Genomic DNA, 23972 nt, shown 5'->3' with positions numbered 1-23972 from the left:
TTTCAGCTACAACTCAATTACCTGTAATGAAAAAGGGCTCTTTTTCTCCCAAGATACCGCGGGGCGTTCGCTTGGCTGGAGGTCTGACTGTGAACAGGTGAAACGCACATGCGAAGCAGACATGTGATACCCGGGAAGGAGAGATTACACGCTAACATGCTGACTCACAAGCTGGGGATCCAACACAGAGACACACAGACACATCCATCAGCTAAGAATCTGTGCACACAACAAACATTCAGCTGGAGCTGATTCCAGTACAGCAACTAGTACGTTAATTTATTAGCTGATAGGCAGAAAATTAATCAGCAATTTGCTATTTTTTTTATAATCAATTAATTATTTAAGTAATTTTGCAAGTTAAAAAAAAGCACAATTTTCTAACATTCCACCAAATGTTTAACTGATGACTTGAAAAAAAGATTTGCTGATTAATTGATAATTAAAATAATCGCTATTTGCAGCCTCACATCCCAGTTACTACTTTGGAAAAAAGCTCCTATTTTATCAGTAAGGCCGTGCACAGTGACATCTCAAAGGCTGATAAATGACCCCTGCTGTGTGGGTGCGGCTGCTGGCTGGATGTCTGTAACGACTATTGACAGTTTTTGTCTGTGTGGAGAAGAAAGGATTGTAAAGAAATCATGTTTTTTTTAATGGTTTTGCTTATTATAGCAGGCGGATTGTGATTGTGATTGTTGTAGTTTTTGGATCAAAGGCTTTTTAGTAAATAATTAGTGTTGGCCGATATGTGTCGTGACATGTCAGCTGTTTTTCTGTCTCATTAATAATGCGGTGATTATCCAAATCGGTGAGCAGGACTGTTCTCATCAAATGTGTTTACACATACAAATGATTTGATTGATTACTTACAATTGGACATTTTAGGCAAATTACGTAGGATTTTTCCCAGAAAAAACAATGTATAGACTCACAAACATAATCCTTCACAATCAACACCCACAATCCAGAGGTGTGTCGTGGCGCCTGCACCCGCAGAGACTCCGCCCTCCGCCTGTACCGTCTTATTTCCTCTTAAGTTTCCTGTGCTCAGGACAGCAACTGATAAATCCTACTCATTGTACCTTTAACTGCCCTGTTTCCATTAAAAAAAGTATCTGGTGTGATATTGACCATTGTTCTTTTATAATTATTAATCAATTACATTAGCATTGATAATCAACAGGACAAACTTTGCCTCTGATTTCCAACTCACTTGATCTCTAAAGATTTGTGGCATGACTTATTTGCCCAATCATAATAATCATTCCTCACACAAATTAAAGGTCCATTGTGTAAGATTTAAGGGGATTTAATGGCAGAATGGGTGTATAATATTCATAAGTGTGTTTTCAATAGAGTATAGTCAACAGTAGGTGCAGGTGCAGGTCTACTTCCACGGAGGCCTCTAGTTTCTACCGTTACCATGGTAATGTTTATCCAGAGCAGTGTTTGAATGCTTTTTGGGGGGACATTGTTGTGATTTTTGTTTTTGAAAAGAAGAATGAGATGTTGCATCGGCTGCAGTGAGAAAGAGGCACACAACTGATAAAGAGCCAGAAATGGAGCGTCTCTATTGCGTTGAATTAGTCTCAAAACCCACTCTCATAAAAAACAGGTACGTGCACATGATACGAGCACAGAGAACGGCATCCACGAGTGAAAAAAGCTTCCTTGTGAGGGAGCATTTCTGCTCCACGTGCAAGGAGCTGTGACGAGCATGAGCTCAACCCTCTCTAAAGGTCGTGTCTGGATGGGAAACCTAAGCTTGCCAAACTTTCACGAGATTTGTTGCTGTGTTGTACAAACAAACTGATGTGTAGCTCTGGTTAAGATCTGCTCAAAAAACACCTGTTTAAAAAGACACCTGGCTTTAGTCAGGGACAGATCATGGTTTGGGTGAAAACCTTGTGAGTAGAGCTGCAACGATTAATCGACTGTAACTGTTATTACACATTATTACACACTATTGGGGGACATCACCTTGGGCTTTATAAACACTGATTGAATTTTTAACCCTTTTCTAACATTTCATACACCAAATAATGATTATTTTAATTATATAATTAGTTGCAGCCCTACTTGCGTGATCTTATATGGGTCTGGGGTTCCTATCTAGAGATAACCCGTCCTACGTGCTTGCAACTGCTCAACCCTCGCTTTCTTTTCAAGTTGACTTTTGATTTCCCCTCTTGTCCTCATCTCTCATTAGACTTATAATTACAACAATAGTAAAGTATATACATCAAACAACATCAAGTTGGTGGAAACAATGATTGAGCTAGTGGAAATATTGATTTCCTTCTCGTTGAGGTTCCCATGGCAAATGACCCGGCCCTGTCATGCATCCGTCTCCATCCATCACCGTCCACAAGCCTCTCCTCGTTGTAGTGTCTCCTCTGTCTGTTACCACAACAGGCAGTCAGGAGCTGTCAGGGTGCCAACTGTGCTTCAGCCTGACGTGTCATTTCCCTTCCAGACACGGTTAATGGTGTGTGATCTGATCTCTCTTTCATTTTTGTAAGTAGAAAACATATTCAGCAATCAAACAAGCGACTTGTCGCCGTAGCAACATGCACGATGGAGAGGCAGATCACTGACATTTGTTCAGAGCAAACCTTTTACAGTGACTGTCCTCTAAAGTACATGTTATATTGGCGATCTTCCCGAGCGTTGTTGTAAAAAACAAAGCGAGAAATCGCTCCTGTAAAGAGAGAGGAACACAGTTATCAGACGGAGGCGACTTCCCCTCGCCTCAGTTTTACTCTAAACAGCAGCTGCGCCCCAGGACCCATCCGCTGATAGTCATAAATGTTTAGAAGGGCGTTCTTTGCACAACATCTGGTCTGAACCCAGAGTGGTTTAGCAGTTAAAAATATCTCTCCCCTGGCTAAGAGCTATCAGAGATGTTAAGCCCTGCAGAGTTAGCTTAACATACTTAAAGATGTCTGCTGGCTGAGGATCAACGCCTTCAACACGCCACTACTGTACGACTGCAAGAGGCTTCTGTGTGCATCTTTGGTTTTAACGATGAAATTATGTATTTTTTCACTAACCTCCTGCCGTCATTTTCTTGAGGTGTTATAACGGGAATTTAAAGGGATAGTTCAGATTATTTGATGGGGCACTACTCGATAGTCCGCCTGCAGTAGATGCTGGAGAAACAGAGAAGGGCACCGGTACAGAAGTTAAACAATGCACTGGTGTGGACAGGGTCAGTAGCAACAGGTATTTTAGCCACTTAAAAAGTCCACCTAAAACAACTCTTTCACTGCTTTGCATTGCCATCAGACAGCCTCTTCTGACAGGATACCAATGTTTCATAAACCAAATATCCCTCTCTCCAAACCCACCAAACTCCATTTTGCGAAATCAGTAATTTTACCACGCAGAGCACAGGAGTCGCTGGTCTACTGCTGCCTCGATCTGTTAGTTTGTTTGTGTTATTATGTGACTTCAGTGAACCTGAACTGTCATTTTAAAACGTAAAAGTCGCACAATAACTGAAACAAACTTAACCGACTGAAGTAGCAACTCCTGTGTTCTGCGAGGTAAAAGGTACTGATTTCGCCTATGAAGTTTGGCTGGTTTGGAGAGAGTGATATTTGGTTTATATAACAGTGGTTTCAGATCAGAAAAGGCTGCCTGTTGATGATTCCTGATTTTTTTTTTTTATTATTATTGCTGAATTGATTTATTTATATATAAATAACTTATTCCGTTAGCTCAATGCTAACACATAATGGGAATTCCCTTTGACACGCTAACAGAAATTGCTATAGCTGTAATATTATCGTAATAAACTGATCTATTTAATTTCTCATGGTTAATGATAAAACAACATGTGTGGTCATACTTTAAGCCACACTGTTAACTTTCCCACACTCCACGACTCAAAGAGACAAAACTAGCTGTGTGCTATTTTTAAAGGGCTCTATTTATTTTGGCCACATCTTGTTTAATCTGTTGTCCTGTTTTGGCACTGTCCTGATGGGCAGGAGCAGCTAAAGTTTACTTCAAAAAGTATTTTATTTACTACATTTATAAGCAGTGTAGTAATGATGCTGCTTAAATAAAACTCAGAGACTGACTGACATGTGATGTGCATTGTTTTCTAGACTCTAGACTCTAGAAGTACATGTTTTGACTTTTTCCTATGGTCATGTGTTTAAAAAGCAAACTGAAATCGCAATAAATCATAATATTGAATGGCAATTGTGCCTCTCTCTGCTTCTCCAACCTGGGCGTGTCAACTGCCAACCTACTGTAGTTAATACGCCGACTGTCTAATACAACCCCACTTCAAATAATCAGATTTATCACTGTAACAACAGGCTGAAGTGTCACCAGTTGTCTTGTAAGGGTGTTACTGTTACCCTCTTGAGTCACTGACTGGTTACAAGGTCAAGATTTGCTCTTTCTGTCATCTCCTGCACCCGAGAGGCATTTTTACAGCCCAGCAGATAAAATAAGAAGCCCTGTCTGGGGTTGACTCCTGTGGAACGCCACCCATCCATCTTCCGTCTGCCCCTCTGATGTGTGGACACAACACAAGCATTTCTCTCTGTGTGTGTGTGTGCGTGCGCTTTGCGGTCGCCGTTCTGCACACACACTGTATCGCTCAGTTGAAAAGTACCGATTGATGTTCGAGCCGCAGTCTGTCCGCTGATTAGCTGATTGTTCATTACATGTTTCGGTCTGCCAGAGCTTTTTGGAGTGAGCCGCTCCGTGTTTAGCTGAGTTGTAAACCGGTGTCGTTGTTATCCGTTTATGTCCGCGGACAGCTGTTTGGATCAGATGAAAACTGAACATATTTGATGAGCGCAGATTTAGACAGCCTTTATGGTCCAACATCATTCGTGTTATGGCAGTCACTCCCAGTCACCTCTCCCCGTTGGTGGAAAAGACAAATATGTTGTGATGACACAGCCAGACTGCGCGTTTCATCATCCGCGCAGTGTGTCGGGCCTGTCAGGCTTCATACATGATGGAGTGCCACTGTGACTTCTTTATTAGATTCACAAGACACGCTCATTAATTAATCCTGTTTTCATTCTTGTCAATCTTTGAAGACCTCCCACCTGTCGCCCCCCCGACAGGATGAAGGTTGCTGTTACATTTTGCAATACGCTGGAGCGAGTAGAAGAAGAACATCAGAAGAACATCTCCTCCAAAACTGACGGAACCTTCAAAGTTTCCGTTTCCTTCATTTCTCTTGACTTTATTTAGCTTTTGAGGTTGTTTCCTTTTCTCCAGGATGACTGTGCGCTCTTAGACACAAAGGAACCAACCAGAACCATAAAGGGTTCTCTGGCTTGTCCCAATAGGAGAGTCTCTGGTTCTTGAACTGGTTCCATTGATTCTATTTAGTGAGGCTTTTCCACCAGTTTAGACTGGAACCATGTCATCAACAGAGGGCGCTGCACCATTACGACCACTAGAAAATGACACGCCCACTTTGGTTCCCAGTGAAAACGTGCTATTCTTTGGTTCCCGACAGGAACCAACTTTTCAGCTTCAGAACTAATTTGTTTTTGATGGAAAAGTTTTTTTGTTCTTGAACTGGAACCAGTTCCATTTTGGTGGAAAAGGCCTAAATAAAATAAATAAATAAATAAAACTGCTATCTAGAACCATAAAGGGTTTATAAAGGTTCTTCTTAGAACTGTTTCAGAGAGTTCTACCTAGAGTCCAGTATAAAAAGATACATCTAGAACCATCTGCGAAAGATTTCACCCATAATCTTCAATGAAAGGTTCTAAAGAGAACCATTCTGTCTTAAAAGTTCTACCCAGAACCATCTCCAGGAGTTCCATCCAGAACCTGTCCACCATCTAAGGAGGCCAACAATAGCCCACCCAGAGGGTTCTATGAGAAGTTTTTCACATTCCAAGGGATTTATCTAGAACCTGCCCCAGCAGGTTCTACTGAGAACCTTTTTTCTAGGATTTTATGTAGAACATACCCAGGAGATTCTACAGAGAATGCTTTTATATTCCAAGGATTTTATCTAGAACTCGCCATGGGGGTTCTCCCGTGAGCCTTTTTTTACTCCAAGAGTCTTATCTAGAACCCACCCAGGGGAATTCACTTCCAGGATTTTAGAACACGCTTAGAGGTTCTGCCGAGACCCATTTTATGTTATGGTACAGAACATTTGATGAACCCTTGATGAAAAAGGTTTTCAAGGATTTCAACTTAAAGAACTCTTTCTTCCGAAAAAGGTTTCTCAGATAGAACGGGGTCTTAATGGAACCATTAGTCTTATAAAGAACACTTGACTTCTTCAAAAAAGGGATCTTCAGAAGCCAACTGTTCTGGGTAGAACTTCAGCCCTTTTGGAACCCTCTTTTCAGAGAGTGTAGATATCTTATATGTATTTTTAGATGAACACCCACAGTCCTCCTCATAAATCTGTGGTTTTATATTTTCATTATATTTCTCCATATCAGGCCGTACAAACTTTGTAATTAAACATTGAGGGTTTCTTTGTAAAATACTTAAATTAGCCCCATTTCTGACCACATCCTATATTCATATTAAACCAAAAGAAGAAAAAGCAAACTCCCTCTTGGCGTACGATATAAAGAATTCATGCTGTGGTTTTCATGTAACATGCACAGCCACTTAAGAACATCACTAAGGCACCACCCCTCAAAGCTAAATTTCACAATGATCTCGGCTGCATTAGAGAGATAGAATAATCTTTTAGTGGCTTTATTAGGACTGATAACGTGGGTGAACAATGTTGTCTTTGTGCTGTTTGGAGTGAGCTTTGCAATGCAATGCAATTAAAGTTTGAAAACCGCAAGAGCAAATGAGAAATATAAGCACTTGTCTCTCAGAGCAGACAGTGTTTTATGCAGCTGTTTTTTTTTTTTTTTTTACCGCCCATCAGCTTCCACGGTGTTGCCTGCGAAAATGCACACAAACTTGCATGCATTAATGTGTTAATAATCACACACAACCAATGGGAGGTTTATTTTCTGGCTCTAAATCCTGTGAACGTTTTGGCCCAACAGTGTTTTCTCAGGAAGCCAGAGGGAATCAGCCCACTGGCTTTTTAATCCAATCCTAAACGTAAAATGTAAACCCTGAAATTGGATGCGTAACACTCAAATAAGTGATACATCTAGTTTTTTAAAAAAGCTTTAATCCGGCATTAGAAACATTCTGAAGAAAAAATATCACAGGAAACACTTACAAGAAGAAATGCTGCTGTTGTGTTTGACTGCATGATAATGCAGAGTGGCTCTGATATTTTAAAGGGATAGTTCAGATTTTTTTTAAATTGGCATTGTACTGTATGAGGTACTTACTGATAGTCGCTGTATTAACTACAGTAGATGGAGGTCGGCACGCCTCCAGTTTGAAGAAGCAGCCAGGAGCACCATTTTAAAACACTGGAATCACACAATAACACAAACAAACTAATTGACTGAGGCATCAGTAGACAGATAACTCTCGTGTTCTTCAATGTAAAATTACTAATTTTTTACCATTGGAGTTTGGTTTGTTTGGAGAGAGTGATAGTTGGCTTTTATAAAGTCAGTTTCTGGTCAGAAAAGACTGTCTGACAACAGAGTAAAGCTGTGAAAATATTGTAAATATAGTGTACACTTAAACTGCTGAAGAACGGGATGATGTTTGCACATAGTTTTACTGATCGAGTAACTTTACACGTCTTTTTGGTGTATTTAACATTTACTTTGCTTTCCTCTGTGATAGTTAATTTGCTCGCTGTCAGATCCTGAGTTGCTGTTAAACTGAACGTCTTTACTTGCAGTCAGGACACAAAATTAGCACCAGCCACCAACACAATGATGGCGAAATGTGCAAATGGCTGGTAGCTGCACTCGCCAGCCAAAACACCAAACATAGCATAACATACTTTATGCATTTCTGACGATGAATGACGGACAGATGACAAATCACCTGGAGCCGGTACGTCAAAACTTTTAATCTAGATCAGAATTATCTGGGTTGGATTAAATCCCGAATTTGGGCATTTCAAAACCAGGAGATGTGATTTTATTTTCCTACAAAATTGGGATACATATTTGGTAAAGGAATCCTACCCAGAATCCAGATGAAAACTCCCAAGGTGGAAATTAGGAAGGTTTTGATGCTAAAGATCAGGATTATCCTGATCCCACTGGGAAGGTGGATTCAGCCTGGATTCAAGATGGTTGTATGGATATTTAGGACTCATGGGACGTATTTAATCAGTCACTCATGCATTTCTTGCATATTAATGTAACACAGATCATGCCAAAACAATATCTATTCTAAATTATCAACCAAAAAATCCAGATAATTCCGATCTAGATTAAAAGTTTTGTATTACTGGATCCAGAGGCCCGTGGTGAATACACATACAGTACTCAGAACCAAAATAATTTAACAACCACAGCGGTACAGCCAGATCATCACAGTGTCCCGGCGGCGGTGTGAGCCAAAAAAAAAAAAAAAGAAAGCCGTCCCATGACCTCGTAAAGTACTCACCGGCGTCACAGAGTCTAGCTAACATTTGTTCATATGATACCATTTCTACCACCTAAAGTCTGGAGGTGATGTACTTTTTCCGAAATCTGAGGATCACTCAAGCAGCTGTGACGACCTCGACTGCAGAATCACTGAAAAAAAATCATATTTTGATGAATGTGGAAATTGTGTCTGGTCCCCCATCAGTCATAGTCTGGGTGATTTAGGTACCGTAGTTCCTAACCACTTCCCTGTGTGTTGTAGAACAGAAAGTTTACACAAATTGCATGTAGAAATATTCCCGTTTCTGCCTGACATTTCCAACATAAATCACAAGCCCGTCCTGTGGAGCTTAGGAGGAGTAAAATAAAACCTATGTATTAACTTATATTGAATAAATTTCCCCCTGGCCAGTATTTGTGCCAAGTGATCCTCAGACGATATATAACTTTCTCCTTTTGTTCGACTGAGTTGAGTTCTGTTTGAATTGCACATTTGAAATCCTCCTTTGAAAAGCACGAAATATCAATAAGGCGTGAATTCTGTCCCGTGAGACTGTAATGTAAGTGTAGGGTTGACTGTGATTTACTGTAATGGAGGAAACCCTTAGAAACATTCTCCCCTGAAGCTCTGAAACCTTCAATTAGGGAATTAATTATCACTTAGGCTACAGCTGGCCTTAAAGGCAACGTGAACAAAAAAGGAGGCGCCGAACTGAATAAAGCAGAGTACATATTGTACAGGGGGATTTTACAGCGGGGAAAATACAGTTAGACCTTACCTAAGCACACACCTCTTAAAGCCAGTACATCTAATAGACTTTATCGTCCTTTTTTTTTTTTTGGACCACTTGATTACCCTGCCACTCCTCCGTTCACCCTGACTCTCAGATTTTCATTGCCATTGATTGGACGACTTCACACACTGTCTAATTTACTCTTCGTCCGGGGGGTTGGATCCATCACATCGCCGACTGAAATTGGTCTCTTTTGGCTCCGGCAACCTCGATTTTGTCTGTCTGGTCTTGTGAAATTCATAAATTCGCCAGCGATGAGACTATGGTTGCTCTGTATTCACATGCACGGGTTGCAAAACTAGTAATAGATGTATCGATAAGAGAAAGGTGGAGCTCGTGAAGGTGTCGTTTCTGTGCTTCAACGGAAAACGCTTCCCCCTTTTGGATGGTCATACACCAGTAAATATCAATTTGTAACAGTCAATGCATTCCAAGAATTATTCTGACATGAAGGGCTTTAATTTACTTTTTTTTTTTTTTTGGTGTACCCACTTTCCTTCAATCAGACTTGTGTACTTCAATTTAAGGTATTGATCTCCTGCATTTCCCAGAATGACTTTCACCAACCCCCGGAGAGTGTGAACTTGTTGAATTCTGAGAGGGAGAAAGAGAGAGAAGTAGTGGAAATAATAGCACGAGAACAATGAGCGTCTCAGTTGTTGCTGTGTTGCATTCTGCTCGGCTGATTCTGGTGCAGATATTGGGATCTTTTGTTGTCCCTTTCTGCGATGTATTTATTCCTCCTGGTTGCTCCTGATAGCAAATTGTTAAATCTGAAAGGACGACCCTGCTCTTTGACTTGAGGGGACTGACACCAAAACCAAACATTTACCTGCGATCTCCCGGTCGTCTGTTGTCAAGCTCCAACGTCTGATGAACTGGAAGGAGCGTGATGTCACATGATCTATATATCTGTCTTTTTTTTTTACATTCAAAGCTTCTATTGATGTTTATAACTGAAGCTGCAAATGTTTCTCTTCATATTTTCTGACATCATTATGCTAACACAAACTGCAAAATTTGTATTAAGGTATTAATCAGATTAATCATCTTTCTTTAATGAATATAACTCGTCAGTTTCGTCAACATAAATGCTATTTTTGGTGCCAGTAGATCGCTTCTAGACGGTGCCATCAGACGGTGCATGCCTCCTTTTGTGTTTGACAAGCAGGAGAGCAAACAGTTTTCACCGCAGGGAAAATGTTGTTTTTGAAAGGCTTAACATCAACAAATATCGACTGAAGTGGAGCATTTCGTTGGATAAAAATATGTTACTGGAAATGCTTGGATCCCACGAGTGGGAAACAATCCTATGCCGACACTACTGGAGTTAAATTCCACAAATACTATAATACTAATAATATTAGTGTAGCCTAACATTTATCTGTGACTGTGGCAGAAACACCAGGATTGCACAGATGCAGCAATGCAAGATAATATGCAATATTTTTATTTATTTATTTATTTATTTTACAGGTCTTCATGCTTTCATTGCTGCATTTAAGTTGAACTTTATTCTGAATCATATACTTGATATTTATCTCCTCCTTCATATGTTGCCGTGACGCCCGCAGATATTAGCCACCGCTGGAAAATAGCCTAACCGACTGTTCAGTCAAAGAAAGCACACTGCTGCAGGGTTGACTAATTCGCAACAAGTGTTGTACTTGCATGGTTTAGCCACGATCCCATAACGCCTGTAGGCACGAGCCGTCCAGTTTTGGCACAATGCGTCGCTTTGTACCCGTTCCTCTGTCCCACAAACGAGTCTTTTGACATTGGCCTGGCATAATGTTTGGAGATTTTTTTTTCTTTCTGCCATTCTTAAGTGTTGACTGCCAAAATTTATAGTTCAAATTAGACTGTTTTTGTTCGGCACAGTTTTCAGTGGTTATGTTGTTAAAGCGTTTGGAGGCGGCGTAAAGATTTGAGCATTTGAAGAATCACCATATTAACCTATCCTTTAGCACCAGGGCTCCAGCATTTAATTTTTTATCCTTTTTTGTGATTACAGATGTTATTTCAGAGTTAAATGTGATACAAGTACAATAAATATTTACATAAATTACATTAATAAGTTAGACTATTGGCACTTATTAGTCAAATAGGGCCATTAGTATGCTAATAGGAGGAAAAGAAAAGCTGAAAATAATAAGCAGCTGTGTCCCAAACAACAGTAAATTTAAGTGCCCTGCTCAGATGATTTACCCAAGTTAGATTTTGTCTGTTAGGTTTCCTTTACAGTTTAAATGACTTGGAAAATATGCTCGATTGCATTCACTTTGCCCTCATTTTTATTCATTTATTTATTTATTTTTTTACGTTCTAAAATATCCGTAGGAAACAGGTTGTTTCATGTTGCCAGTCCAAACATAGCTCTTTGTCAGACCAGAGCCATATAAGGAGGTATAAGCCTTCTGGGCAGCTCCAAAATGTAAGCCCATTTCATTTTTTCCCCTTAATTACTTAAACTGACTCCGCTTGAAAATATGTAACATGGAGCACTGTTGTAAATTTGATCCAAGGTGAAAGGCAGCCATTCTGCAGTCAGTTACTAATTCAGCTGAATCTGGAGGGAGATCCTTAAAGCCCTCTGCATATTTCATTAAGCTGCTCATTGTTATTCTATACCTGATTTTAATTAAGAATAGTAGGAACCCAACTGTGTGATTTAAGTGTATGTCTGTGTATGTGCATGCGAGCATGCTCAGTTTTGCTCCGAGGCGGGGTAGACAGTCGTTACGCCTGTTCGTCGCTCTCTGCAGCACAATTCTTTTCTGCTAATCTCCATCCAATGATGGACACATTCATTCATTAGCATTCATATGATTATAAGCTCTGCTGGCAAAGCCGAACAGATGATGTAAGGTTTGGTGAATCTAACTGCTCCTCGCTGAGGAGGCATTTGGTGCCACCACTTGGTTAACTGCTTTACTCTCAAGGAAAATGTTGTTTGGAGGCACAATAAAATCAGCAATTGAAACCTGGAGACACACACAGAAGAATACAGTCGGTTACTCACTCACTATTTAGATTATATTCTATCTCTGTGCTTTTCTTTTAATATTTTAATGCTCAACATTCTTCAGATTATTTTAAGTCGAGTTGAATTTGGTACTTCTCAGTAGAAGGTGGTCAGCATGCCTCCAGTTTGGGGAAGCAGAGAGGAATACCTGCACAGTTACCTAAAAAAATCAATATCAAACTCCATTCACAAAATCACTACTTTTACCTTGCAAAACACAAGAGTTGCTGATATATTGTTGCCTTGATCAGCTAGTTTGTGTGCATCACCGTGTGTGAATCCAAACTGACCCTTCAAAACACTGAAGTCCCAAGAAATTAACAAAGAAATTAACCAATCAAAGCAGCAGTAGATTAGCAGGTTCCATGTTTCTTGCTCTCTTCTGCCAGTGGAGTTTGGTTAAGTTGGACAGAGTGATAAATTTGCTGATATAACAGCAGTTTCCTGTTCATGGACAGTTGTTACGCCTGTTTGTTGCTCTCTGTAGCACAGTTCCCCTCTGCTAATCTCCAACCAACGATGGATGCCATTCATTCATCGGCATTCACATGATTACAAGCTCTGCTGGCACAGCCGAGCAGATGATGTAAGGTTTGGTGAATCTAACTACTTCACAGAGGAAGCATTTGGTGCCACCACTTGGTTAACCGCTTTATTTTCTAGGAAAATGTTGTTTGCAGGCACAATAAAATCAGCCGAGTCGCATTTCGTCTCATTTATGTTGTATGAAATGAACAAAGGAACTGCTTTCCATTTGCATAAAACTCTTTCCATTCTCGTGTTTTGACCACTGAGACATTATTGCTCTCTTGGAATCATTTGGCCTTATCACGCTCGGGTAATAAGTGTTGAGATTGGCACTGCAGCACTTCAATAGACGGTGCTGAGCAAGGCTGTGGAAAATGAAGCTCCCGTCCAGTCGATTTAAATGGAGAATTGTGATTAATTGGAATCGATAGCGTTAGCATCGACACTCACCACTTTCCATCTACGGCGCCCTGCCTTGACCCACACTTAATGTGCTTGTGTACGCCACCTAACACACATGCATGGACTCTCACATGCATATTCAGGACATCATAACGTGAAGCATCCACTTCATTAACAAAACGGTATGGCTACGATTTAAGAGCGGGTCCCCGCACACACTCAATCACACACACACTAAACAGCTGAACTCAGCCTGCAGAGATGTGATGAGGCTGGAGGAACAAAGGATCAGTCGATTGCAGGCTGAGTCAGAAAGTGCTCACAACAATCTGACCTGACGTTGTGAGGGGATAACGTTTTCTCTTCCCCTCTACGGTTCTTTGTGGAAACGTAATTTCTCGTCGTGTCTGCAGACGACTTTTCAGGACTCTCTCCCGAGTCCTCTCCGGGCCAAATGTCAGGTCTCGAGCTGTTTCACAAACGTGTGGGTATACTGTATCTCAAGCTATTAGACCTGGTGCATTAACTCAGGGCGTCGTCTTCAGCCTCATCTTATGAAATGTCATCGCTCCACGGGCCAGAGGATTCCCCTTCCTGTGTAGAAAGCACTCAGACTGGTAAGAGTCAGGCAGCGAGCCAAGACGGCTATGTTGTTTGATTTTTGGCTTGGAGACACTATAAGTGTTTGTGGATAAATGAAGCTCAGTATCTTAAGTGCTAATGTCATATTCTTCTGTGTCCATGTTTGTAAAATTAGTAAAAATTAGACAAATATATCAGCTTGTGTTTAAGCAGATAATGGGCAGATATACCTCATACTGTCCACTTTGAGTCCCCATTCATTTCTTATGATGGATATCTCAAATGACATAATTTGCTTATATCATGGTCACTTGCCAGAGGGAAAAAAAACATGTAGTCAGCCAGCCACATTAATTTGGAATAGTGAAAAGACAGGAGAGCTGCCAATCATTTTCACACTTGTTTAATCTGTAAAATGTCAAAACACTGTCAAAAATTCTCATCACGATATCTCAGAGACCATCTACAGGTGGCTTTTTTGGTCCAGCCAACGGTCCAAAAACCCAAAGACTCTTCATTTTCTCTCATTAATGACAAAGAAAAGCGGAAACTGGAACAAGCAAAACAAATTTTCTTACAGCCGACCAACAGATTAATCGACTAATAGTTCGAGCTGTAACGGACAGCTGCACTGGAGCTTCTGAGTAGATGTTAATTTTCAGGAATTAATGCCGATCCTGCAGCCAAACAGAATCATGCATGGTATGGTATCGACACATACCATGGTATGAAGGTAATGAATGTATCACGCCTTGGCACAAAAAATAAACATAATGCCAAGAAAAATAAAAAGGATGCAGAGGACCTCTCCATTGAAGCTGAGAGACACAAACACACAAAAATAAAGTTACTAAGTCACTGTAATAACACCCTTAAAACTCTTGAAACTTTGCTTTCTTTTAGTAACAATTTAAAGGTTTTATTCCGCACTGACGGCTGTGGCGTTGTTAGACAAGTCTTGATTTGTAAAGATCAACATTTCATTGGTTTTATGTCCTGAAAACTGTCGTTTACATTATTTTTTAAAAAGGCTGTATGGTGTCAAGTGTGGTATCAAGGTTTTTTTTTTTTTTTGGCACATGCTGGACGCCACAAGTAGGCGAGTGCAGAGAGCAGAAAAAAAAAATAGCAGATTCTGCCTTTGATTTCAATTGTTGAAATGAAATTAAAAGCTCGTTTTGATTGATATCCAATTTGTGACACCTCTAAAAATAACATTTTGTTACTGTCATCAAGATCACCACCATCATTTGAGTTCAGTTTCATTTATGTAGAACCAGTTCACAGCAGAAGTTATTTCTGGGCAGCAGGTCTAGACTGTATTCTTCCTAATATTATTTACAAAGACCAAACAGTTTCCACCATTAGAAAGTATTTGGAGATGGCGGTAAGAAAAAACTCCCTTTCAACAGGCAGAGACCTTGAGCCTCTTGACTACAGCTCCTTAACCTGCAATGGAATTCCTTCTTTTTTCAAACATTTATTCTATTTTCCTTGATAAATTAAACCTTAAGTGATATGTGTATATATATATATATATATATATATATATATATATATCCCAGAATTCCCTCTAACGTTGGTTAGACTGATTACTCATCCTGCACTACAGCTGCTAATCATAAAAAAAGATTTGATTCAGTGAAGAGCTTCAGTGAGTCTAATCTAAATGATTCAGCTGAGGCTTTTTTTTTTTTCCCTGGCGTGATTATGCAGGAGGTGATTGGCAGCTCTGATACAAAAATATCAGTCCTGGAATCAGCTAAGCCCATATTAGCTGAACTATTGTGCTGGGATATACTCAGGGAGGCTGAGCGCGTCGGCCCGGGCCGGAGGAGAGTCTGTAGCTGCCGGGGCCTTATCTTCAAGTGTGATTTACCGCAGAGCAGCACTTGGCAGGGGATTTGAAGAGCTGTCTGTAGGTGAGAGGGGGCAGGGATACCGAATCGTCACTCAGCGAGTCCTCAGCATCATTTCCTGTGCTGGAGCACAGCTACAGCAGGCAGGCTCGCATTCATAAATAGATAAACACCCTGAAACAAGCCTCTTTTTTCATCTTTAGTCACACATATTTTTATCCAGTCATTTCTTCCTCACACAGACATTACCAAGGAGACAAACACAGTCAGCCTAAAAACTCAAGAGGCCCTCCATGGTAATAACACAGCATGATTTTCTTTTTATTGCAGACGAAGTGGCCTTCCTGCTTTTTTAAAAAAACAACTCTGCCTTCTTCCCTAACAACCCCAAGAATACCATTTGCAGTTTAGACATTGTGCGTTCTTTTTAATTGAAGCCATTGTGCGCGATTGTTTCGAACGCGGCCCGCGAGTGTTGGTTTCAGATCAATGGCTTCAAATGCAGGAAATAATTATTTTGCGTGGAGATGAAAGTCGAGGTACAGCAGCACAAACAGCCTGTGGATCCAGCCTTTTTTAATTAGTGCTGTGTGTCTGCAGCTCCGCGTGGCAAATTAACATCCACCATCCAGGATAAGTGATTGTGCTACACAACTGTGTGTGGGTGGTGTGTGTGTGTGTGTGTGTGTGTGTGTGTGTGTGTGTGTGTGTTTGTGCATGAGGGTTTGTGTATGTAAGAGGTCGGGGGTGGGTGGGGGGGTTACGTTTGGCCCTCTTCACTCCTGAAATCTGTTCTGAATATGGATTGCAAGATGTTGCGTCCAATATGCTGTTATGTTTTTCAGCTCTAACGATTTGACTAAAATACATCTTGTCGCAGTTTGAAACAAGTTTTTATGAGTTCTTTCAGTGATGTGCAAAAGGTCCACGATCAGTCTGCTTGTTTATATAATCTGCCTCAGAAAAAATGTTTTGAAAATAAATATAGCTAAAAGTCGAATAAGTTAATTTGTATTTGTAGCTCAGTGAAGCCCTCACTGCAATTAGTGTGAAAAGGATGGGAGTTTTTAAAAAAAAACAATGATTGTTTCGAAATCAGCTACTTTTATAAAAGCTCAAAGCCCTGAAAAGTTTTAGTATTTTACGTTCAACATTTATGACTAATAACAACCAAAGCTAAAAAAAATCATTGTTAAGTATTATATATGAAGAGTTAAACCCTCAAAACTCTAAACTAGAGTTAATCTGTGTTTCTGCGGGTGTGTTTCATCAGATTTTATTGACAGTGGCCAAAGAACTCATTAACATTCATCAGATCGTGATCCAGATGTTGTTTAATCCTGAATGGCGCACGGAAGTCTGTCACCTTTTCCAACAAGCCGCGCCCACTTCAAACCAGTCGGAAAAACTCAGAGGGAGAAAAATACAGAAACCTCCCCCGAGCTCATGTTCATGCGCACGAGCCTTGGAATCCAGTCGAGCCAATAACAAGCATTTATTTAAAGTGGGACGGGTTCTATACTATGACTGACAGATTTGAAAAGTCACGTCACATTTCGCTGGTCTGGTCGGTTTGGGGTCTGTCCAGGTGCGTCCAGTCAGCAGTCCTGTTCAGTCTCCTTAAATCGCGGATCAAACTGTCGAACTGTGCGACACTAACAGTGCTAATACCACTGTGAGAACAGGGTGCATCGATATGCATGGTGAGAAATGTGGAAAAAGTAAAAATTAAGTGTAAAACAGTACAATAGAGTATGCATCAACAAAATGCAAGTGAAATGTGCAAAACCATACAGAAATATATAAAAAGCAGCAATATGTGTATTTTTTTTCTTTTTATCTCCTAGAAATCAGTCTTTACTTTGAAAAGCTACATACCTGAATTAAAAATCATGACAAAATGAATCGGTGTCATATCAAATTTAGCTGCTGAGAAAACATGTTTTCAGGTCCTTTAAACATTTTAATGTGAATGCATTTATGCAACTTTTTCAGTCTGGTTGTTTGTGACCTTTATCTCTTCCCTCTGAAACAGAAATGTTGTTGTGTTGGAGGTCGAGTGCTGGTTTTACATCCCTGTCTTGTCGTTGTCTTTCAGGGATGCCCCGGTTCGCCAGCCAGCCATCGGCAGCCTCCGTGCACCTCGGGAGCAGTCAGGTGATGGCGTGTGAGGTCAATTCAGATCTTGTGCCGTTCACCCGGTGGGAGAAAGACCGGCTGCCGCTGGAGCCGACCGCCAGGCTGGTCCAGCTGCCCGGCGGAGCCCTGGTGATCAGCAACGCCTCGGAGGCCGACGCCGGCCTGTACCGCTGCCTGGTGGAAAACGTGGGGTCGTCCAAGTTCAGCGACGAGGCCCAGCTCCAGGTCGTGCCAGGTAATTTAAGGAAATAAGGATTTTAGAGTTTTAATTTTCATCACAAGCACGTGAAAGGTTTGTTGGGCACTTCACTTCCTTTGTTATGCAACACTGGCAGCTCGTCCTCGATTGTACCTGGTAATCAAACATTTTCACGTCCTTGAGCATGGCGCAATTATGTTTCTATTGTTGCAGCTCTTGTGCAGTAAATTGGAATTAAAATGTAGTTCAGTGCGTCATTTGATTACAGTGGTACATGGTGTCCTCTCTGGGCTGCTCATTACCTTCAGCACGAAGAAATCTGGAGTGTAATGAGAGATGGTTGAATGCCAAAAGGAGTGGTGGAGCTCCCACTGGGGTTATCAGTGATGCTAACAGTAACTCAGCTGTAGCTCGAAAGGGGGCTGAATTCCATTGTGGCAGTGTCTCGCCTCACCCGTCCACAACTTTTATTTACTGAGTTGTTAAGCACCAGGCTCCTGGCAGCGCCGAGAAGATATTAGAGGTCATAAATCAGACTTCAACAAGACCCCAGTGGGGGTCTTTATCTCTGCATGTCTCCTTCATGGATGTGCGGTGCGGTGGCAAAAGCTGGGATGCATGCAGAAGAAAAATTCTCATAAAACCGTGTGAGGAAATTGAAAGAAATTTTGTTTAGATGCTGCCAGATGTTGAAGCGACAGAAATACGTTTACAGTTATTTGGTTTCTTTGAAGTCGCAGCAAATCAGGTTGAGAATATAAAGTAACTTGGGTGTTTCCACAGAGAGTTGAATTTTCATTAAAATCCTGGTTTGAGCTCCATAGAAATATGATCTCAACTAAACTAAACTTATAGAATAATAAAAAAGACCGGGTAGGGTGGCAACTGATGTTTGTTTTCATTATCGATCTGTTGATAATTTTCTTGATAAATCGATTAGTTGTTTGGTTCATAAAATGTCAGAAAATGGTGAAAAATGTTCATCAAATGTTGATAAAGCCCGAGGTAACGTCCTCAAATGTCTTTTTTTTGTCCACAACCCCTACAGTTTGTTCCTTTTGGGAAGATGAGTTTAATATTTTGATACCCTGGAAACAACTTTACAACACAACAATCGATTCCTAGTCCAGATTCTTTCATTTAAAGACATTCTACAAAATGATTGCCACTAAAAAAACATCCTAACTTGTTTAACATCGAACAATCATCACTGTGTAGATTCTGTAATGACGAAGAGGAAAACCAGATGTGTTTGTTTTTCTGTTGTCCGTATGTCCCAACATCAGATTGACTGAGGCTTCCTGACATTCACTTTGAATTTACATCTTTAAACATTATATAAGGAGCTCTGGATAAAAACTCTCCCCAGATAATAAATACAATTATTCTGTTAGGTCAAATATTTCTGTTTAAAGAAAAATACATTGTAAAGCCAGAAAAAAGTAAAATAACATAATATGAAATGTGAAAATATTTGTTCTAGTGAAGATTGGGACTATATAAACCTCTAAATACCCTATACTCTAATTGTCATTATCAAAATAGTTGACAGTTGATTTAATAATTGACAGTTCATTGATTAATCAGTTAATCATTGCAGCTGCAGTCCTGTCTATGTGCCGGGGTCACTCGAGGTTTTTGCAGGATGCCTCTCGGGCAGTAAGTTGCAGCTGGAATCCCGTAGCATCAGTCTGAACTCCTAAAGAGCTGCGACTTCAGCCCTCTCAGACGTCACCGCGAACATCATTCATTTGACGGCTCTCGGTTTGGGTGTCTGGGGACAAATGCCCGTCAGACATGAGCTCTTTTGAAGTTTTTAAGACAGATGACACCTGTTTCGTAGAAGGTCGCTGCTCTGCTTCACCCCGGCCCGAACTCTGACCTTTTTTCTCTCCCGTCTTAGAAACCGGAGAAGACAGGAAGCTGGAGTTCCTGGCGCAGCCTGCGTCTGTCACCAAGGTGGTGGGCGCCAGCGTGCTGCTGCCCTGCGTGGTCACTGGTTACCCTGCGCCGCACGTCCGCTGGATGTTAGGAGACAAGCTGCTAGAAGAAAGGTACGAACATGAGCTCTGGCTGCAAGTTGTGTTTACCTTTTTGATCCCTTTGAAAAATTAAAGGGATCATCAATCAATATCAGTTTAAGAGTTTTCAAGGCTTTTCCTAGCCGTCAGACAGTTTTTCATTTTTTAACTCAAGGTCTTTTTATTGGTATTTAAAGCCATACAAAATGCAATAAATCACAGACATAGCTGGATAAACACAATATACTCCCCACATGTTTCTGCTCCGACAGAACCCCATCCCTATTACAATATAACTGTTACCATACAATAATCAAACAACATCAATTTCATAAACAATTATACATGCATATAAATCAATTCAATTTGACAAAAGTTAAAGATTAAGAGACATAAAAAGATTTGAAAAACAAAACAGTGCAAATACATAATAATAAAGGGGTAATAATACAGAAAAGTATAAATAAATCAGTAAATGAAGTAGCATTTTCTGATGAAACCACCTTTATATGAGTCATATATCGCTCTGTCCAAACAAACCAAACTCCATTAGGAAAATCAGTCATTTTACTTGGCAGGACAAAGGAGCTGCCGGTCTGCCGCTGCCTCAATCTATTAATTTGTTCGTGTTACTGTGTAACTTTGGTGTTCTAAAAGTTAGTTTGGATTCACCACAGTCATAAAATAAAACAAAGAAACTCACCAATCAGGGCAGCAGTAGATCCACACCTCCTCTGATCTGTGTGGTAAAATTATTGATTTTCCTTCAGGAGTTTGGTTGGTTTGGAGAAAGTGATACCTGGCTTGTATAACAACAGTTTCCAGTTGGTAAAGGCTGTCTGATGGCAAGGTGAAAGGGTGAAAATATTCAAAATATAGTGTACAATTAAACAGATATTGATTTCTTTGATAAGTTTCACATAAAGCCCCACATCAAAACTATTCCTTTAAAAGAAGCCTTAAAATGATACACATTTGTTTGTTTGTCTCTAGTCTTACTCTTGCAGAAACTGTCCAAACTCACCTTTACCCATCAAAGTCACCAGTAGTTTCTCTAATGCATCATGCTCCCCTGGCTATCTCACACTCTCAGCTTCTGAAAAGCAACACAGACCATAATGTTCTCCTCCTTTTGTACCTGATGCCGCTGGCCTCCAAAAGCTAACCTGTTAGTCCTGGCGCCTGCTCCCCAAGGTGTTAATGCTATTCCAGAGAAGGGGGGGGGGGGGGGGGGTCGTGCCAGTGGAACCACTTCAGCCGGGAGACGAGGCTGCAGGGTTGCCAGCTGAGGGGGAAGTTCACAAATTAAGAGCCCAGAGAGAGTGTCACAGCGCCTGTGCTCTCACTTCTCTGGCTCTCATTAGCTCAGGCAGAGCAGCTCAAATCCCCTCTGAGAGAATTGCACCGGACATGGGAAGTTTGATTCTCACCAATTAAGAAAGCACTTTGTTTACCTAACCCCTGTGTACCGGGCCTGCAGAAATAATAACTTTGCAACTTGTGGGGTCAACAGAAAATAGCTGAAATAGGACTCATTCATCTAAATCCAGTCCCCGCGATGGGAGTGCTACCTTCAGTGAAATTATATGTAAGGTCATCACACTGGTAACCACAAGAATCCACCGCGGTGTGAGCTAGAATATCATTAGACTTTCCAAACTTCAGTTCCAAGTAGGGGCGTACTCACTGCCGTCTACTGTAGAGACCCTTTTACACTGGAGAAGAAACTCTGGCTTTTGTGTTCAGTGGGAAAAGATTCGATCAGCAGTCGCTCCCGGGTCAAATGACTCTGCAGCAGTCATGGGTATTTATCAGCTCCTGTTTCGGCAGTGATCCAAACATGACACATGATAATTATTCCACCATTTTGGCTGAGACAGTGAAGGCCTGTCGCCTGTCTTTTGCTCCTTTTTCGTAAACGTGCTTCTTAGCTTGACTCGGTTTGACTGAATTTAATGATTCCTTAATAGATATTTTTTATATATAACTATGTAGCGCTTGGTCCTTTAGCTTCATGCTAACACATAATGGAAATTCCTATTGATGGGCTAACAAATATTAGCATCACGGTCATGGTAATATCATTATTATTTTTATTATTATTATTGACAGACCCAGTTTACTTCACGTGGTTAATACAAAACATAAGTGTTCAGACTTTAAGGTATAAGTTGTTCAGTGTTAAGTCTAATCTATTACTCTTTCTTCACACAGTTAAATAAAGCAGATATCTGAAACAGGAGAGAAACTAAACTTCAAACCAGTTTCAGTTAGACACTACAAAAGACCTGAGAACTGAACACACAGACAGTTAAGACAACTTAAAAACTCCTTCCTCTTTGCTCTCCTGCACAGACATGAGCTGAGAAAGACACAGAAAGGCAAACTCGTCTCCCTGCAGTGGGTCCTGCAGAAATGATAACTTTGCAACTTGTGGTATCAACAGAAAATAGCTGAAATTGGTCTCATTCATCTAAATCCAGCCCTGCAATGGGATTCCTGCCTTCAGAGAAATTAAATATAAGGTCATCACATCGGTAACCACGAGGCGCCAGTGTGGTGTGAGCTAGAATATCATTATTTTCCAACCTTTAGTTCCAAGCACGGCACCGCATCTGAAGCTAAACGTCTTAAACACCTCTGGAATTGTCTCCGAGTACCTCTGACCTCCAATGGGAGCTGGCTAAAAAGGTACTTATTAATCTACCTTGTATTAATTACAAAACACTATCCAGTGTGCGCACCCGCCCCCCCCCCAAGGGTGCCTCCGTTGGTAATTAGCAAGCGCACTCTGAACAACCAGGGAAGTCTTTTGCGATATTGAAGTGGACCCCCATGCTCCTGCCTTCGGAGTAGAAGCGGATTGTGTGGCGAATACATTACAGAGACCACTCTTTTGATTTTAATACAACACTGACAATTAAAAAAGAAAAGCAGTGGAACTTTCTTTTTTTTCTCCTTGAGAGTCTCCTGTCCCTCTCAGGCATTACACGAGAGATAGAAGAGCTGCTGTCAATTAAAACTTGGTGTGTAAGGGAGAGTGAAAGGGGAATCTGCACAGAGTGTCTAATTGGTCTTTGGTGCACGGTGCAAACGGGGGTCCTTGAAAGTGGGGATGGCGAAGCTGCAGACACGAGATGAAAGTTTATGAAGATGTGTCAAAGCTACCAATTGAAGGCAGGGTGACTCACTGACAGCGGGGATTATCGCATTAAGCTTCCGCCGCTGATGCTTCGGCTTGGTCATGTGTCTTGTTTTCTTTCTCAGTCGGACAGTTTTATCCTGAGCCACAGATACTAGGTGATTCAAAACCAGCGCACCCTGTATGGTGGTTTGAGACGGCGCTGATTCTTGGATGTCTAATTCTGCTCAGTAATTCTTCGCCAGTCGTTCCTCTCCTCTGAAGTACTTTCGGATACTTTTAAAGACACAGTTGAATCCTTCAAAAGTTTTTTTTTTCAAAAATGTGCCATATAAAGGATTTCCGTCTTAAGTTGGATTTCTTTGAAGGGTCTCATTAGTATGTTATTCATAACCTCTGCGAAGACAGACACGGCTGTTTCTTTGCTATCACCTGTCCATATTACCATGTAGGAGTTAACGGATGCTCTAAAAGTCTTTGATGTCTGTGATGACAGATGGGGACGGAGCAAAGATCTGGAGGTGGAAATTTAGAACAGGTGGTTACCGAACTCTCAGTTGTTGAGAAGGTGATTTCTCTCTGTTCGGTTACTGTATCTGTCTCTTAAAAGTCCAACATGCTGGGACAATGTTTTTCTTAGATGGCGGAGACAGCGTGTTAGATCCCGACCAATCATAGCTAACGGCCTTTTACATACAAGTAGGTGATTTGGAATGGCTTCCATTTTCCACCTGACACCTCAACACGGAGTATTTATGCATCTAAACACAATTTTGTGAGTGAAGGTAAACCTGG

At 40.9% G+C, this 23972-nt stretch overlaps 1 protein-coding gene across 2 annotated transcripts in view; it reads left to right on the top strand.

Moving 5' to 3' along the window:
- Positions 1–23972, top strand: part of neo1a (neogenin 1a) — a 261271-nt gene that overhangs the window by 124403 nt on the left and 112896 nt on the right. For both annotated transcript variants that reach the window (XM_084739418.1, XM_084739478.1), the window contains exons 3-4: positions 17775–18050; positions 19918–20068. In XM_084739418.1, coding sequence (XP_084595544.1) covers positions 17775–18050; positions 19918–20068 — 427 coding nt within the window. The remainder of the gene's footprint in view (positions 1–17774; positions 18051–19917; positions 20069–23972) is intronic.

This window comes from Lutjanus erythropterus, chromosome 1 (genome assembly GCF_056507025.1).
Source record: "Lutjanus erythropterus isolate fLutEry1 chromosome 1, fLutEry1.hap2, whole genome shotgun sequence".
Taxonomy (NCBI): Eukaryota; Metazoa; Chordata; class Actinopteri; order Lutjaniformes; family Lutjanidae; genus Lutjanus; species Lutjanus erythropterus.
Note: the sequence above shows the minus strand (reverse complement) of the source record. Positions and strands in the feature narration are given on the sequence as shown.